General features: G+C 36.1%; 1 gene segment (V, D, J or C); it reads left to right on the forward strand.

The window, feature by feature from the left end:
* The first annotated feature begins 16743 nt into the window (after window positions 1–16743).
* Window positions 16744–17474, forward strand: LOC148121748 (immunoglobulin kappa variable 4-1-like). The segment is given in 2 exon segments: window positions 16744–16815; window positions 17031–17474. Coding segments are annotated over 2 exon segments (465 nt in total).
* Window positions 17475–18241: the final 767 nt, after the last annotated feature.

Raw genomic sequence — 18241 nt, forward strand, 5'->3', positions numbered from 1 at the left:
GAAGACCCTGCTGCAGAAGCTGGGGGGGGCTGTGCTCTCTTCCTGGGCAGGCAGGCTGCCCCGGTGAGCACCCACTCACCGCTCTGGGGAGAACTGCTCAGCAGGGCAACAGGGCTAGCTGGTCTTCCCAGGACTCAGGAGACAAAGGGCCCGCAGCAGTGGGGGGAGGAGAGGGGTCCCTTGGAACACCGAAGACCCTGCTGCAGAAGCTGAGGGGAGAAGGGCTGTGCTCAATTCCCGGACAGGCAGGCAGGCTGCCCAGACTAGCACCCACTCACCTCTCTGGGAAGAACTGCTCAGCAGGGCAACAGGGCTAGCTGGTCTTCCCAGGACTCAGGAGACAAAGGGCCCGCAGCAGTGGGGGGAGGGGAGGGGTCCCTTGGAACACCAAAGACCCTGCCGCAGAAGCTGAGGGGAGAAGGGCTGTGCTCCCTTCCCGGACAGGCAGGCAGGCTGCCCAGGCTAGCACCCACTCACCTCTCTGGGAAGAACTGCTCAGCAGGGCAACAGGGCTAGCTGGTCTTCCCAGGACTCAGGAGACAAAGGGCCCGCAGCAGTGGGGGGAGGGGAGGGGTCCCTTGGAACACCGAAGACCCTGCTGCAGAAGCTGGGGGGGGGGGCTGTGCTCTCTTCGTGGGCAGGCAGGCTGCCCCGGTGAGCACCCACTTACCTCTCTGGGAAGAACTGCTCCTCAGGGCAACAGGGCTAGCTGGTCTTCCCAGGACTCAGGAGACAAAGGGCCTGCAGCAGTGGGGGGAGGGGAGGGGTCCCTTGGAACACCGAAGACCCTGCTGCAGAAGCTGGGGGGGTGGCTGTGCTCTCTTCGTGGGCAGGCAGGCTGCCCCGGTGAGCACCCACTCACCGCTCTGGGAAGAACTGCTCAGCAGGGCAACAGGGCTAGCTGGTCTTCCCAGGACTCTCAAATTCGGGTTTAAAATCAATAAAATTGAAACAGAGAGCAATACAAAGAATCAGCAAAGCAAAGAATTGATTCTTTAAATGCTGATTCTTGAAAAGTAACAAGATAGACAAACTCTTTTCCAAAATAACCAAAAGAGAGATAGAGAATATCCAAATTAACAAAATAAGAAATAAAAAGGGAGATATAACAATAAACACAGGAAATCCAGAGAATCAACAGATCATACTTCAAAAACCTGTACTTCACAAAATTAAAAGAATCCAAATGTATTGGACAATTTTCTGGATAGGTACCATATACTAAAATTACATCAAGACAAGATAAAGAATTTAAATACACCCATTATCCTTAAGGAAATGGAAGGAGTCATTAAAAGTCTCACAACCAAAAAAAAAGCAGAAAATGTGATGTTAAGATCAATTAATTGGATTGAATTAAAGACCCAGACATAAATCCACATACCTTTAGACATCTAATTTTTGTTAAAGAAGCCATAAATACATATTGTAGAAAAGGACAGCATCCTCACAAAATGATGCAGATCAAACTGGATATCTACAAGTAGAAGACTGCAAATAGATTAAACTAATCAATATGCTCAAAACTCAAGTTCAAGTGTATCAAAGAGATTAACAGAAATCCAAGCACACTGAACTAGATATAAGGTTCAGGAGACCTTGAACACACAGGCACAGAAGATGATTTTCTGAACAAAAAAGAGCAATGATCAAATAGTCATGGAAATCAATAATTAATAAATGGGACCTCATGAAAATAAAAATTTTCTGTAACACAAAGGACATAATTAATTGTACAAAGTGGCAGAAATTTCACACTAGTGACTTAACAGTACACATAATTGGAAAAGATTTTTACCAAGTTCACATTCAGTAACAGTATAATACCCACAATATATAAAGACGTCAAAAAAGTAGATATCAAATGACAAAGTATCAAATTAAACATGGCACAAGATCTAAATAGAGAATTCTAAAGATAGGTTAGTAAAATCACTGAAAACACTTAAAGAAATGTTAAATAGCAAAGGCTATTAGGAAAATGCAAATCAAAACTACTCTGAGAGTCTATCTTATACTTGTAATAATGACTGAGATCAATAACACAAGTAACAGCTCATTCTGGCAAAGATATTAAACTAGGGGAACTCTCCTCAATTGCTGGTGGAAAGGCAAACTTGTACATCAACTTGGAAATCAATATGGCAGTTCCTCAGAAAGTTGAGACTCAATCTACTTTAAGACTCAGCTATAAAAACCTTGGTCACATACCCAAAGGATGCTCCATTCTATCACCAGGACCCTTGTTTAACCATATGCATGTGGGTTTATTCACAATAACTGTAAACAGGAAACAACCTTGATTTGCCTCAACAGAAAAATGGATAAAATAACTGGTACATTTAAAAAATTGAATTACTCATCTATTAATGAAAAGACATCATTAAATTCACAGAAAAATAGATGAAACTAAAAAAATCATCTTGAGTGAAGTAATTCAGAGCCAGAAAGATGTAGTATGCATTCATCTATAAGTAGATGTTAGATATTAAGCAAATGGTAACCAAGCTACCATGAATAGACCCAAAGAGATAGGTAAAGAAGAAGGGTCTAGTTGTAATGCTTGCATCTCCCTTGGAAAGAGAAATAGAATAGATTTTATGGTCAGACTGTGTGTGGGTGGAGATGGAAGCAGGGAATTAGGTATAGGAGACATGAGGTGGAGGGAGAGAGAGTGCAGCAAGAGATAACTTGAAGTGTGTGGGAAAATGGGAATGAAGTAGAAATCAAATGCAGTGTAAATTCCTAGAATCTATGAAGACTGTAATAATGAGGTCTTCTTTTAATGGGAGATACTTATTCTCAACTGGCCATCTTCTAGCCAGGTGAGACTTCTAGTGGCAGAAATAAATTGCTTTCAATTGAGCTTTTGGTAAAGGGTATCTCATGGAAATCTCACAAAACTCATGCTGTAGCTAAGACAAAAGTTTGTTTTCTGTAATGATGTTGAGGCCCCATTGCTAGGGACAACAGTCACAAAACTCATTAAGCATGAAGAAGTTAACCTGGTTCATATATGTAGCACTCACCCTGATTTTCTAATATCTGTGACACAGGAAGGTACTTTGCATGCTACCAAAGAAAACTGTATTAACAAAAACTTTGATTTCCAATCTGTTCTGTCTGCAAAATATGATAGGGCAGTGGTGGCACAAATCTTTTGAGGCTAACCAACTGATGTCTGATTTGACTGAAAGTTCACTTCATGAGATGGAACCCATTACCTATACTTTTTAGTGACCAAGAACCAGAGTGAAGGTTCTATGTAGGTACGAGATGAATCTCTTCATGTTCAATGAGTTGTGTTGGTGTCTTCTTCAGCAAAAGGGGCCTTGATGTCAGTTTATGGAGAGCAATCTCCTGTCCTGACAACAGCCTGAGATTTCTATGGGACCCTTTCAGCCAAACACTCAATTGGATGAAACATGGTCATGGCAGTAAAATCTTTTTGTAACAACAGATGGACAAAGGGGTTGTGTATTATTACTTGGAGATTTCATTAGGATTACCTTCATATATTGTAGGAAGTTTTCTTTGCACTAGGATTCCCTACAATATCATCCCTAAGAAAAAAATCCAATTCCAGGTGTCTTTTTTTGCCTGCCCTCCGTCAATGCTATCTCCATTTTCTGTTCCCTCCTGATCCATCTGCTCTCCTTCTACAAAGATGTCTTTATTTAAAAAATTTATACATTTCATACATCGATGAAAAGTCTAAAAGGCATGAACATTGAACAGTGACCAAGGATGGGTATCAAAATTAATGAATGAACTTGCTTCATTGTGGATAAAGCAGATCATCCAAAGTTATGGTCCCAGTGTTGATCTGGATCCATCTGACTTCCTCATACTGTGAGGGAGTCATTCCATTGTGTGTTATTCTTCCTCCATCTCATATATATTCCATTATAGTATCTGTAAACAAGAACACAGAATTTATATTTCTTATCACAAGAAATATTGTTTCCACAGCTCTTGAAATGGTTATATTATTCAGAGTGGGTTAATTTTTAAAATATTAAACTTAAAACGATTTAACTTCAAAATATTTCTTAGAAGTTAAGATAAAAATGAATCAACTGAGAAAATAAGAAATTCTACTTAATAAACTCATAAACAAATATTTAACACAAAGACTTAAAAAGATTATAGTAAAGGAAAGTTGAGGTTTTAGTAATATATGAGTTAATTTACTATATGCATGTTATTAGTTGTTTTGAAATTGTGTAGAAAATTATTTTATTAAGTAAACAAAATTTTTGGTAAGGACTATAAAAAAGTCATTTATTTAAACAGTGGTTTTCATTCTTCCTAGTGATGCAATCCTTTAATATAGTCTCTCATGTTTTGGTGACACCAACCCTAGAATTATTTTCATTATATTTCATTGCTATTTCACAACTATAAAGCATGGAAGGAAACATGGCAGCCTGCAGGCAAACATAGTGGTGAAGTAGCTGGGAGTTCCTCATCTTGATCTAAAGGCAGTAGAAGTCTGACTTAAGCTTCTGAAACCTCAGTTGCCACCCCCAGAGTGACACACATCCTCCAGAAAGGCCTCACCTACTCCAAAAAGGCCATACCTCCCAATGATGTGACTCCCAATGGACCAAACATTCAAACACATCAGTCAACCTGCAGCCATCTCTATAAAAAACACCACAGAAATTAAGAAAAAATAGGAAACAATTGTTCAGTCACAGTTTCATTTTATTCAGTAACACAGAAGGATCTGCTAGGAATAATATGTGTTATTACTTGTCAAAAGCCAGAGCAAAGACAAAAGTATTGAAATAAATATTGAGAACATCCTCTTGTGGTGATAGTTTCTATTGGTGGAAAAATCAGAGCCTATTATTGTTTTTCCAGTCAGTTCATAATTTCTTTAAACTGGAGAAGCAACTGAGAATGACAAAACCTATTTCTTTCCAGCTATAATTGCCAGTTCATCGATGATATCAGTTTTTTTAAATTGATTTTTATTAAGCTCTACATTTTTCTCTGTTCCCCTCACTGTCTCTCCCCTCTACCATTCAACCCTCTCGCAAGGTCCCCATGCTCTCAATTTACTCAAGAGATCGTGTCTTTTTCTATTTCCCACGTAGATTAGATCCATGTAAGTCTCTCTTAGTGTCCACATTGTTGTATAAGTTCTCTGGGATTGTGTTTTGTAGGCTGGTTTTCTTTGCTTTAATGATTTCAGTTTGAAAACATGTCATCTGTTAGACCAAAAATGCACCACTGAAGAACAAACTAAGCAGGGGAATCATTGGCACACTCTGTCATTATGCAGCTTGAGTTCTGTCATAGAAGACATCACTAGACAAATACATTCATTAAAATTCATTTATTATAGGGAAAACATATGATAAATTCAAGAAGCAAGTAGAGGTTACTTATATATAGGATGTAGTTCTACTAGAATTCACGTATTTTGATTATGTAGAAAGAGGTTCCCTCACATATTCTGTGTATAAATTAGAGGACAGAGACTTGTTTTCACATTATTAAAAACATTAGCTTAATGTGATATTGAAAAGTAAAATTAAAACTAACAATGAAGAGTAAATGGAAGTGTGTTTTAAGAGACTGAATGCCTCATGAAAATCAGACACTATGATTCATCATCAGTCTGAGTGATCAGTAATCATAGAGATATACTTATAGAATACATAATATTATATAATTATACTCACAGATAGCACATAAACACACATACAGAACACATATAATTCCACATTCTAAATTCTATTTGAGAAATCAGTGAAGTACTACATAAAAGTGAGAAAAGTTAATAGATCAGAGCTTGAAGCTATTTCTGCGTGTAAGGTACCTAAGAAGTCAGACCTTCTTATCAAAAAAGAAGAGATTGAAGAAAGTGAAAACCCATTAATGCAGTTTGGTTCCATAGAAGAGAGAAGGTCACAGATTAAAAAGCCACTCCCTAGATTACAGACACGGGCTGTTGTAACACAAGAAGATAATCACAAGATAATATGACATAATTCTCTTTAACAGCTAGTAAGAGGAGAAAACTCTGAAGTGTTCTGATAATTGCTCGAAGCTACATGTGGACAAGTCTAGGAGTGAACTGGAGCTCAGACACTAACACAAATGTAGGTGTGTTGCTGGGGCATAGGTGTGGGCTAGTTTGGGGGTAGAAAACTCACCTCTCATAGGAGGTGAGAAGTTGCTTGAAGATCCTGTCAATTTCTCTTCCACCCATCAAATAGGCTGTGTGCTCAAATTGTGTTCTCAAATAATCCACTTTTCCAAGCAAGGGACAAAGGTTCCTTAACTTGTTTTTGTAGGGGATTTATCATAGCAACAAAGATTGTTATGGGCACATCCCTATAAACCTAAATGATGTCTTCACTGATGTGGTTCTTCCTGAAATGGAGTTCAATTCTCCAATCAAGATGGAGAGGAAAACTAGATTCTGCATCACCATGATATCCTCCAATAAACCCTGAACTAAGAAGCGATCAGAGAAAGATCAAACACAAACGCTGAGTTGTTCTCATAATTTTCTCTTACAAATAGTTTCAAATGAAGTCATTTTTATGTGAAAGCAAGTGTCTTTCCATCTCAGTTTCAATGAAGAAAAATTTGTACAAGGCACAAGGAGACTTTAGAAGTCATTTTCACATCCTCCTCTTTCCACTACTCTCCTTGTCCTTTGTCCAAGCCTTCAGAAGCACACTGTTCTTTATTTTTTCAGGGTTTTTTTTCTCATTCTCCAACATGTCTATTTACTAAGAAGGCATTTGTGGGCATGTATACATGTGCCATTGGTTAAGGGAACTTATTGACTGCTCTTCCAGAGGCTCTTGGTTAAACTCCCAGAATCCAAACAGTGTCTCGCAGTGATTTATATTACTAATTCAAAGGGATCTGACTCTTTTTTCTGGCTTTTGAAGGTACACATATCCTGCACAGACATACATTCAGTCAAAAGACCAATAGACATAAAAATTAAAAGAAGAAGATACTCATATCATCTGCATTTATTTTTCTACAAGTTTGTCAAACATGGCTCTTGAAGCTGAAGGGTCAATATTGGGTTTAAATTTATCTTAGAACTGTTGGCAAAGACCCTTCATCTATGATAAACTGCTCTTCTCCAAACTCATTCTCTCACACTGACTCAGAGTAAGACCAGTATGGTTGTTCATAAAATCGATTTCTTATTTTTAAACTTTGTCTCACTAGTTTTTCAAGATTATCTTGGCTTTTAAATGTTCTGACTCAATCACTCATATGCCAGGATTAGAAGCATAATCCACCATGTTTAATGGTTGTCACAGTTACCATTGTGACATGAAGTAAGTAAAACATCAGTGATGTTGAAAATTTCAAAACTACTAATAATAAGCCTTTACCAGAACTTGACTGAACTCTGACCCCAAACACAGAAAAGTCAGTATTACATTAACATATGCAATGAGTCTTTTATGAAAGAAACCTATGTGGTTTCTTTTCTCATGACAGTTGAGTAAATTTTTTTGCACATATGTACCTTTTTATTATCCATTTGTATGTTGATAGACACTACTTGATTTAAATTCTTACTATTGTGAATAGTGTAGCAATCAACATGGTTTTGGAAATATATGTATTTTATGTTGATAATAAACACGTTCAGAAATATATTTTGTGAACCTCCACACTGAAGTTCACCTTGAGTGTACTAGTTTGTAGTCACTCCAGCAGCACATACTTGTTGATGGGTGTGGACACATGTCAAAAATTCCCAGGGTATTTCCTAAATATTCCGAATATATTTTCTTTCTTATAAGGGACAAACTCACAAAATAGAAATGAGAAGCCTAACTTCAGCTGTGTAGCATGAGGACTAAAGAAACAGAGAGAGAGAGAGACAGAGACAGAGACAGAGACAGAGACAGAGACAGAAAGCGCCATAGGTGAACTGGTGGATTTCTCTGGGTAACCAAAAGCAAAAGGTCAAGTCCTAAACTGGTCCAAGTTCTTAAAGATCTTGGCTGACAGAGGTCTCCCATCACCTCTCCCTTTTGTCTAAATAAGAGTTCCAAACCGAATACAAAGCTATAATATAAACTAGAAACAGATATCAAGTATAATATTAGGATTACAACCCACATAAACAATATTAAGCAAGGAACACATGACAAATGTTTTAATAGATATTCTATCCTTAGCAGTCTAAGTTTTGTATTGGAAATTGCTTGACTAAATCATAAGAGGAAGGTAACTATTAATCTTCAACCCTATCAAAGGCCTGAGAAGGGAGATAATATTACTTGTGTAGGCAGGAAGTGCAATCAAGTAGCTTTCAAAATGTGCAGTATATGACAGAGAAAACTAGTTACTTGAGCAATCTCCCAAAGTCTCATTTGCAATGTTGGAGCAACCATTTTTGACTAATGCCTAGCATAACTGACATACCATTTACAGAAGCAGAAAATTTTTCAAAACGTTCTTACCCTGTCTTGGCAAAATATGACAGCCTTTTTCCCTGTGTCCTGTTTATGTACCATGTGCTTTCTCAGTAGTCTATTAATAGACAGTTTTTTGCCCAAAGGCCAATTGTGACAAAAGAAAACAATCTCCAAGTGGAATGTCTTCAATGCTCAACATTCTCTCTGGAATACATCAGTGCTATCAGGAGCAATCATGTCTCATGTCAACAGAACCTTAAATTATTTAAATGCCATGTTCTATAGATCCTGGAAGTGGTTGAAGATTACATAGCTATGCAGAATATAATCTCTATGTATCTGAAGAACCTAAATAATCTGACTATATGTATAAACCTAAATAATCTGACTATATGTATAACAAACATAGTGACTATTTACTTACATAATAATTATTACCTGTAGAACTTAAAGACTAAGGATTCATATCAAAATATTAAACAATCTTTAAACAACTGTGTAGTAAAAAAGGACAATGACCTCAAAATGTAAGACATGTATAAGTTTCTTGATCAGAGGTAGGAATATATATTACAATATGATAAATATATCCTAATATCCTAAAAGTGTATCAATATACAAAATATCTTAAACAGAGTATGGATGCATACTAACTGACAAAATAACTTTGCATAGGTCTACAAATATTATAAACAAAAGTAACAAATATAATTTGAATGTGTACAAGAAACTATACCAGCATAAGTTACCCATAAATAATAGCTCACAAGTATTCACTCTATTACTCATTATTATTAATATTAGTTTGAATAAATTCACACTAAATTACCTATTATCCCATTCAATTTTTCCTCTCTTTTTGTCTGAGGAGATCTATGAGTCTACATAATTTCCAACCAAACCCTCTACCCCTATACAAGTAATAATTCACTCGTAAATCGTGTTCCCAACCCTGAGGACAAACTTTATTGGGAGAGGGGACTTCATCTTTTAGAATTGCTTCCAGTTGTCATGGAGGCACTATTGTTTCTATGGGTTCCTGCAAAAGTAAAGTGATGGTTAAGTTTCAAGATTAATGTCTAGTATAATTGCAAGTGATTTTTGAGTAGTTGATAGGGATTTTGCAAAGTTCTTATTTGGAGTTCTGTCCAGAATGTTGTAAGAAGGTGCACCATTTCCACAACTGGTGCCCAAAAATTAGTCTTACAGTAACGCTATCAGCATCATGATGTGATCTCAACCAGGTAGAGTCGTTGCTGTTGGGCCCAATCTTCTTCCTGGAAATTGCAAAGATTATTGCAAGAAAAGGATCTGTTGGAAAATCTGCTGTTCATTGTGGAAAACTTAAACATTATTTGTATAGACATATATTCAATAAAAACATGATATAGACAAAATATAGAAAATGAGTTTTTTTCTAAATATTTCTCTTTTTTTTCTGTCTGATACCAGATGGCTCCTGACATGAGACTAAAACAATAAATTATTTTTTAAACAACATGCTAGGATTTAGAAAAGAATAGCCATTGTCCAACCCCAAAGCCAGTTCTCTCTCTCTCTCTCTCTCTCTCTCTCTCTCTCTCTCTCTCGTGCGCGCACTCTCTCGCTCTCTCTCCCACCCCTCTGGTTATATCTATCTAACATCTATCTATCTATCTATCTATCTATCTATCTATCTATCTATCTATCTATCTATCTCTATCTCTCTATCTATCTATACATATAAAAACACACACATAGATAAATAGATAGATCATTTTTCTTCATAAGTCATACTCCTTTTTCTCTTTTGCTTGGTGATCCATCCTGTATAGTTATTTTCTTCTTTTTTAGCATCCAAATGTCAAGGATCTTTTGACTTTTTGAAGATGTATATTGTCCTGTAAAAACAAGGACAGAACCCTGCCCCAACCCTATATGGTTTCCTTACCACCTGTATGGTTGTGACCTTTGTGGATAAGCTGTATTTCTCTTTATCAAGAGGTTTCTCTTTTGTAAACCAAATCTTTCTTAATTTTGATGATATAAATAGTTTTTCTTCTCCTGTGGAAACAAGAACAAAGCCCCTTCCCCAATGTAGCACATTTTCTGAATTCCATTGTGAGGTTAATACATCCTTAAAATATACTGGTTGATTTAATTCAATTTTTTTTCTATTATCCAATGACTCTCTGCTGCCACTGTTCCTTTCTCATTAGAGTTGAGAAAATTCAAGGCTAATAAATCATTATGCAATCTATTTTTGGTGGTATCTTCCATCCCCTTATGTTTGCTTAGCATTCCCTTTATACCTTGATAACAAGCTACTGTTTCATTTTATTAAATACATGTGCTAGACCATTTTCTGTCTTTATTTGTGAAGGAATACCCATAATGGCCATAACTTCTAAAAAATGCATGATTACTGAATCAGCCTTTTCTGTGTTCAAGGCAGTCACTCATTGAAAAACTGAATAAGTATCAAATAGTGTGGTACACATATTTAATTTTCCAAATTCTATAAAATTGAACACATCCATCTGCCAGATCTTATTCCTTTGGGTACCCTTTGGGTTACTCCTTGCAGGTAATGGTGTTTGGTTATTCAAAGAGCAAGTAGTACATCTCTTTATAATTTCCTTAGCTTTTTGCCATGTAATAATAAACTCTTGCTTTAAACCTTTGTTAGTGATATGATGTTTTTCATAAAATTCTGAAGCCTTCATCATATTTCCAATTAATAATTGATCAATTTCTGTATTACCTTGTGCTAAAGGACCTGGCAGACCCATCTTGGATCAGTTGTGTGTTATGTATATAGGACAAAGCCTATTCCTGATTATGCTTTGAATCTAAATGAATAATAAAGTCAATTATGTATTATCTGGTATAAATTCAGTCATTTCCATATGTAAGACAACTCTTTCTGCATATTGTGAGTCAGTAACTATATTGAGAGATTATTTAAAATGCCTTAATACCGTGATAATAGCATTTAGCACTCTACCTTCAGAACAGAATTATAAGGGCTTTGTTCTACCTCACGTGATTCTTCCAATTTTTAACTGCCTTTCCTGATTTATTTGTATCAGTATAAAATGTTTGGACTCCAGTTATTGGCCCATCATGTACAATTCAGGGATGAATCCAAGTAGTTCTCTTTATAAGGTTAAGTCTATCACTTTTAGGATAATTGTTATTACTTTCTACCAAAATATTAGCACAAGCTCTTTGCCATGGTTCATTGTCTTTCCACATAATTTCAGCTGTAGTAAAAGACACTATCATGTCTCTTGGGTTTATACCAGCTAATTGACAAAATCTCAATTTTTCTTTTATAATTAATTCAGAGACTTTTTCCATATAAAATTTATTTTTTTCACTTTATATGATAAAATATGCATTCTAAGTAAATATCTTTCCTCTACATTAAAATTCCTGTAAGGAAAATTATGGGGGGCTGAATTGACTAGAATACAATTAAAATTTGGATTCACCCTTCCACATGTGCCTCCTGTAATTTCTCCTCAATCATCAATTCGTTTTCTGCTTCATCTGTTAATTCCTTGGTACTATTTTAGTCTTTGTCACAATCTTTTGTTTTGTTTAAATGAATTATTAGATCATGTGTTATCCCAACAGCTAGTCATAGACTGAAAATATCTCCTAACAATTTTTGAAAGTCATTAAGAGTCTGTAATAGGTCTCTCCTAATTTGAGCTTTTTGTGCTCTAATTTTCAGTGAACTTATTTTGTAACCTAGGTAATTGAAAGAATCTCCTCTTTGTATTTTTTTCAGGAGTAACCTATAATCCACACTTAGGCAATATTTTTTTTGACTTCTTCAAACATTCTTTCTAAAGTATCTGCATTTGAATCAAATAAAAAATATCATCCATGTAATGGTAAATTTTAAACTTAGGAAATAGCTTGCATATAATTTCCAATGACTGACTGGCAAAGTATTAGCACAGGATAGGGCTATTGAGAAATCCCTGTGGCAGGATGGTGCACTGGTATCTCCTAGTAGACTAAGAATTGTGAAAAGAAGGCACAATGAATGAAAATATTTCTCTATTCCTTTCTTTTAAAGGTATAGTGAAGAAACAATCCTTCAAATCAATAACTATGAGACCATCCTTTTGGTAATATAGAAGGTAGAGAAATTCCAGATCGTAGATGGTCCAAAGGTTGAATAATCTTGTTGACAGCTCTATGATCTGTCACTATTCTCCATTTCCAGATGTTTTTAAACAACAAATATAGGAGAATTCCAAGGGATGGTAGATTCTTCAATAAGGCAAGCATATAATTGCTCCTGTACCACCTGTTCTAAAATCTGAAACTTCTCTTTTGTTAAAGGTCATTGTTTAGCCCATATTGTTTTCTCAGTTAATTATTTTAAAAACATGTAGTACTTCTTAAGGTTTGCTAGTGCTTTACGTTCTTGTACAGCATGAATGGCTGGTGACCTTAGTCTATAATACCTTATAATGTCTTCCCCAGAACATAAGTTTTGGGAACCTCAGGAATATTAATCTGGGCATTCCATAGTTATAATAGGTCATGACTCCATAAATTCACTGCAATATTGACTACATATGGCCTCAACCTTCCTTTCTGTTTTTCTGCCCCTATTTCTTTCAACCCATCTCATGCTTTGCTTCCCTTGAGATAAAGTTCCAATTCTTAGGAACTGAATATCTGCCTCTTGAAGAGGTCAATTTGATGCCAAGATTCTGGAGTAATGATACTTACATTCACACCTATGTCTATCAAGCCCTCAGTTACAATGCCATTTATACATATTCTGAATGCTGTAATAGACATGGAGGATGAACTAAAAATTCCTGTAGGAAATAGGAGATATATAGTCTGTCAGACTTTTATAAATGATCAAAGACCAAAGCTAAGAATTAAAAAATTCAGTACCTATTGTAAAAAAAAAATAACACAGTTGTAGCCACATGGCTGTGAAGTACAAGGCTTGAACAATTCTAATTGGTTTTTGCACATTAGATACTGAAAAAATATGCTTAAATTAAGAGCAGTTATAAAGGCAATCAAAACGATTATGAGAGTTGGTGATCAGAATAAAGAGAAAACCTAGAACCTTCCATCAGTGCAAATCACAGACTGTGTACTTTGCAGTGATCTCTGGGTCTATCCCAGAGAAGCCGGTGGGAGCTCCAGGAGGAATCAGGGTCCAAATGCACAACTACACCACAAGGGGCCTAGGAGAGGCAGGATGGAGCTATTGGTGGAAAGAGTCAATAACCAAATATGCGACGTGGGGCTGATGGTGGCTGGCTAGAGCCGTGGAGGTCACAAAAAGGGGGTGTACCATTATCCAGGCTTCACAATCTGGGTGTCAAGCGTTGATGGGTGTAGGTGCAGGTCAAAGAATAGCAGGCTAACTCCAAAATATCCCAATTATGTTTTCTTTATTACAAGGGGCAAACTTACAAAACAGGAATGAGAAGTCCAATCTCAGCTGTGTAGCACAGAAACCACACACATACACACACACACACACACACACACACACACACACACACACACACAGAGAGAGAGAGAGAGAGAGAGAGAGAGAGAGAGAGAGAGAGAACTTGGTGTCATGGTGGTTTGATCTGGGTACCCAAAACGTTACCCCCTAACTTGGTTAAACCTCTTAAAGATCATTGGCTAACAGAGGTTTCCCGTCATACACTTGTTGCTCTTTCTGTTCAGTCTTGCAATCATTTATAGTTACTTTCATGATTTCCTATTAAATCATTATTTGAATGAAGTCATCTTCTGTTTTTGCTTTGGTTTCTATCTCAATGCCAAAAATGAGAAGAATACAGAAGCCACAAAACATCCTGTAGCAGTCACTAACCAATTTTAGAAGAACAAATGCTGTTGATACTCTGGAACTTTTTTACCTGCAATAATATCTACTTATTTTGAAGAGATTGAATAATGTTTATCCTTGTACTCCTTAATTCCATACTGAAGATGGTGAATCTAAAAGAACAATTAAGATTTTTCCTGGGTGAACCTGTGTTTCTGATGGGGCACAAAACTCAACTCTAACTTGTCGATCTATTCTTCCTCTCACACAACTGGAAGAAATTTTCTATGATGTTGTAAAGACAAAAAACATGTGATAGCATTTGGACCACCTAAGTAGGGAGGTTTGCATTTTAGGAAATAGTACCATTTATAGAGATTATTATGTGCCTTTTATAACCTAATAAATGATGACAAACTCAGCCCCGAAACTGCTAATTTTGTGAATGAACAATAACTTCCATGGCCTTCCTTCAAGGTGATGTCCATGGAAGTTGATTACTGTGTTCCGTCATCAATATCAGACTTTCTGGCTCTAAAGTTAAAGCAAACTAATCTGTGTTGTTTTCATTCTGTAGGTTTGTAGTTTGTTCACTGTTAATCACAGCCAAGAAATTTAATGCAGCAGGGTTGAAACTTGATTTGTTGGAAAAGCAATAACTAAGAACTGCCTGGCATTTTCTATTATGCACAAAAGAACATGAAAATTTTATCCGTTTAGTCTCCATGTTCTCTCTTTAATACAAAAGCAGGAGCCTTTGGATTTGTAAGATGCATGTCTCTATGTATTCAATATAAATGAACAACAGTCAATGAGAAGAAATTACAATATGAGATGACTGCAACTGTCACAATGAGAAGTACAAAGTTTGACTAAGCTAGAGGGCACAGTACAAATTGTTAGACATTGACTTGGGCAGTTTCTCATCTGTCATATTCTTGACCTTGATTTTCATAACTTCCTTAATCAACATACGGCTTGTCTTTCTATTAATGATGGTGTATTAGCAGTTCATAAAAGAGAACTGAATATGCTTATCAGAAATAAATAAAAATGTTGCACATAAAATTGAGATTTATAAAGTTGTATATTAACTGCCAAATAAATGGGAAAATCATGTTATTTAAATGCATATTTAATTTTCAATAATATTCATGTCTTAATGCTAAATTCTTAGTATCAGTTAACTACTGATACTACTTTTGATTACTTTTGATATCAAGTACTTGGTTTGGTTTGTAATTTCTTTATAAATGATGCACATTTTTGAGAGATTGTCTTTATGCATTGAATAGACTGGCCTAGAATTTGTACCCTACGCTGACCTCAAAATCATAGTCTTGCTCTTTATGTCTCTCCAGTTCTGAAATTACAGACATGAATACTCGTTGCAATGATGCTATGCTTATTTATTTTTCTTTTTCTTGCCCTTTACGCAAAAAGCTGGGTTTGTAATTTATTTCTTATATGTACTTTCAGAATTCAGAAATCTAAAATCCAGTCACAATGTGTGATTTCTATTATTGCCACTGATTTTTATTTCATACTCAAACATTTTTTCCTTTGGATGGCAATCATCTCTGATGTTTTGATCTATTGCTTTCTGTAAAATTAATACTTGACTTAGGATGACTTTGCCCCTGTTAAAGTGGTTTTTCTTTGTTTATTATGTCAACAGAACCAATTTCACACAGTTTCAATACTGCAAATTTAAAGATTACTTTATAATATGCATTTCTGGAATAAACAATCTTGGTGGTGTTGGTCTACAGCCATGACAACTTGAAGAAATCCAGTTTTTTTGTTCAACCTCCATTTCCCCAAATTTAGAGTTCTCTTACAGTTTCCTGAAATTGTTCATAGATACATACTAGCTACTGTTATATTTGACTTTGCTTTGAAAAAAATTCATTTATCTCAAGATTTAAATTAGTGTTCCCCGGGATTTCCACAGAATAAATTCTGAGCTGCTGTTTGAGTCTATACCCCTTGTATAGTCTGGAAACAGGGGTCATTGTTCATTGTCTTCAGTTTAAGAGTGCCTTCATAAATAGTAGATAATAAACAAATTATCAGTCTCCATATATACTTTCTCTCCCTTTTCCTCCCTTGACTCTTCCTTTCTTCTACTGAATGTTTTTTACTCTATTTTTCTATACTTGTTGTGAATTTAGAACATATTTTATTATTTCCCCCGTAATGTTAATCTGAGAAAGCTTTGCAAACATTACTGCAAAAGCAAACTGACTTAAATATTTAGTGTATTTTAAACCAAAGTAGATATTAGAGCATCTCATTGATTTCTGTGTGTGAACACTATGTTGATATATTTCAATGATTGCTCACACTACCTATGATGGTATTTTTGTCTGCCGATTGACACCAGTCACTCACACACACTGCCCAGACATTTCATTATATATTTGATGACTGCTTTGCATGGGAAACTCCAGTGCAGACCACCTGCTTAAAATACATAAAACAGGCCTTTGTGGTGAGAACTGAGCTATATCAGACAAAATAGGGAGAGCAAGATGGTGTCACAGGCCCAGGTTCTCATGTCCCTGATCCTCTGGGTGTCTGGTGAGAGATTTAAGTATATTATAATCTACTTAGAGTCACTTCTTTGTATAAAAGCAATTTACTATGTGTGCTAGGACACTATTTCTTACACTATTGTATGTGATATACACTCTGACAATATGACATTACAAGGCTACAAAATGATAAAATTTATCTGTATAAAATTCTGTAGAATTCTTTATATTACACATGACTATTGGTTTTTCTGATTACAGGTGCCTGTGCAGATATCACAATGACCCAGTCTCAGTCTTCCTTGACTGTGTCAGTAGGAGAAAAGATCACCATCACCTGCAAGTCGAGTCAGAGTCTTTTCAGCAGTAGCATCAAGAAGAACTGTTTGTACTGGTACCAGCAAAAACTAGGGAAGTCACCTAAACTGATAATCTACTGGGCATCAACCAGGGAGACTGGGATCCCTGATCGCTTCACAGGCAGTGGATCTGGGACAGATTTCACTCTCACCATCAACGGTGTTCAGGCTGAAGACCTGGCAGATTATTACTGTCAGCAGGGTTACAGATATCCTTCCACATTGCTTCAGTCTCCTACAAAATCCTCCTCTGAGAGTCTCACCAGCTGCCTACATCATGCACAACCCTTGCCCTATACACTTCCCCCTTCTGCCTGAGAGTCAGTGTACCTGAAACTCTGATGAAAAAGTTCACAGAACCTATCAAAATATAATGGGTTCAATGTCTTTTTTGTCTTTTGGTATGATACAACTTTATAAAAAACTGCAATGGAGAACTAAGTTACCACAAATTCTGTTGTTTGAGTATATGAGGGGTTTAATCTTTTGCACTTCTAGAGTTCTGCTATCAATCATAAGACTCTATGGGATAAAGTTATGATCATAACAAGCCGTGTTTCATTTTGGAAGCTCTAGGAAAGAGAGTTTTCTGTTTTAATAGATTCTAGATGGCTTCTTACTTCCTTACTGGTGTCTGTTTCTTCTGGTTTTTCTTTCTTTCACATTTTATTACATTTTGGTCAGTTGAATACCTTTTTCTGTGACCATGAGAGTGTAAACTTGTTTGTCTGTATGTATTTGTGTACATATTTCTAGGTGTACATCTGACATGGCATAGATGTGGAGGTTAGAGGACAGCATGGACTTGATTTTCTTTTTGTCATTTAGTTTCTGGGGCTCAAACTGCATTTGATATCAGGCTTGCTGTCAAGTGTTTTTAACATGAGAGTTACCTTGCTGCCCCTTAAAATCTTTTATTGATGTAAATTCATTGTACCAAATTTTCTTAAAAGAATGTTTTTTTTCAATATATCATATATTTTTACCATATGTATTTAAACTTCTCCATTTCTCCTTCCCTTTCTGGATATCTTTTTTTCACCAGAGTATCTTCTAATTTTATCTTTCTGTCTCTCATATCATATGTACACCCATGCCCACACACCCAAGCTC

This window comes from Myodes glareolus, chromosome 6, assembly GCF_982192425.1.
Source record: "Myodes glareolus chromosome 6, mMyoGla1.1, whole genome shotgun sequence".
NCBI lineage: Eukaryota > Metazoa > Chordata > Mammalia > Rodentia > Cricetidae > Myodes > Myodes glareolus.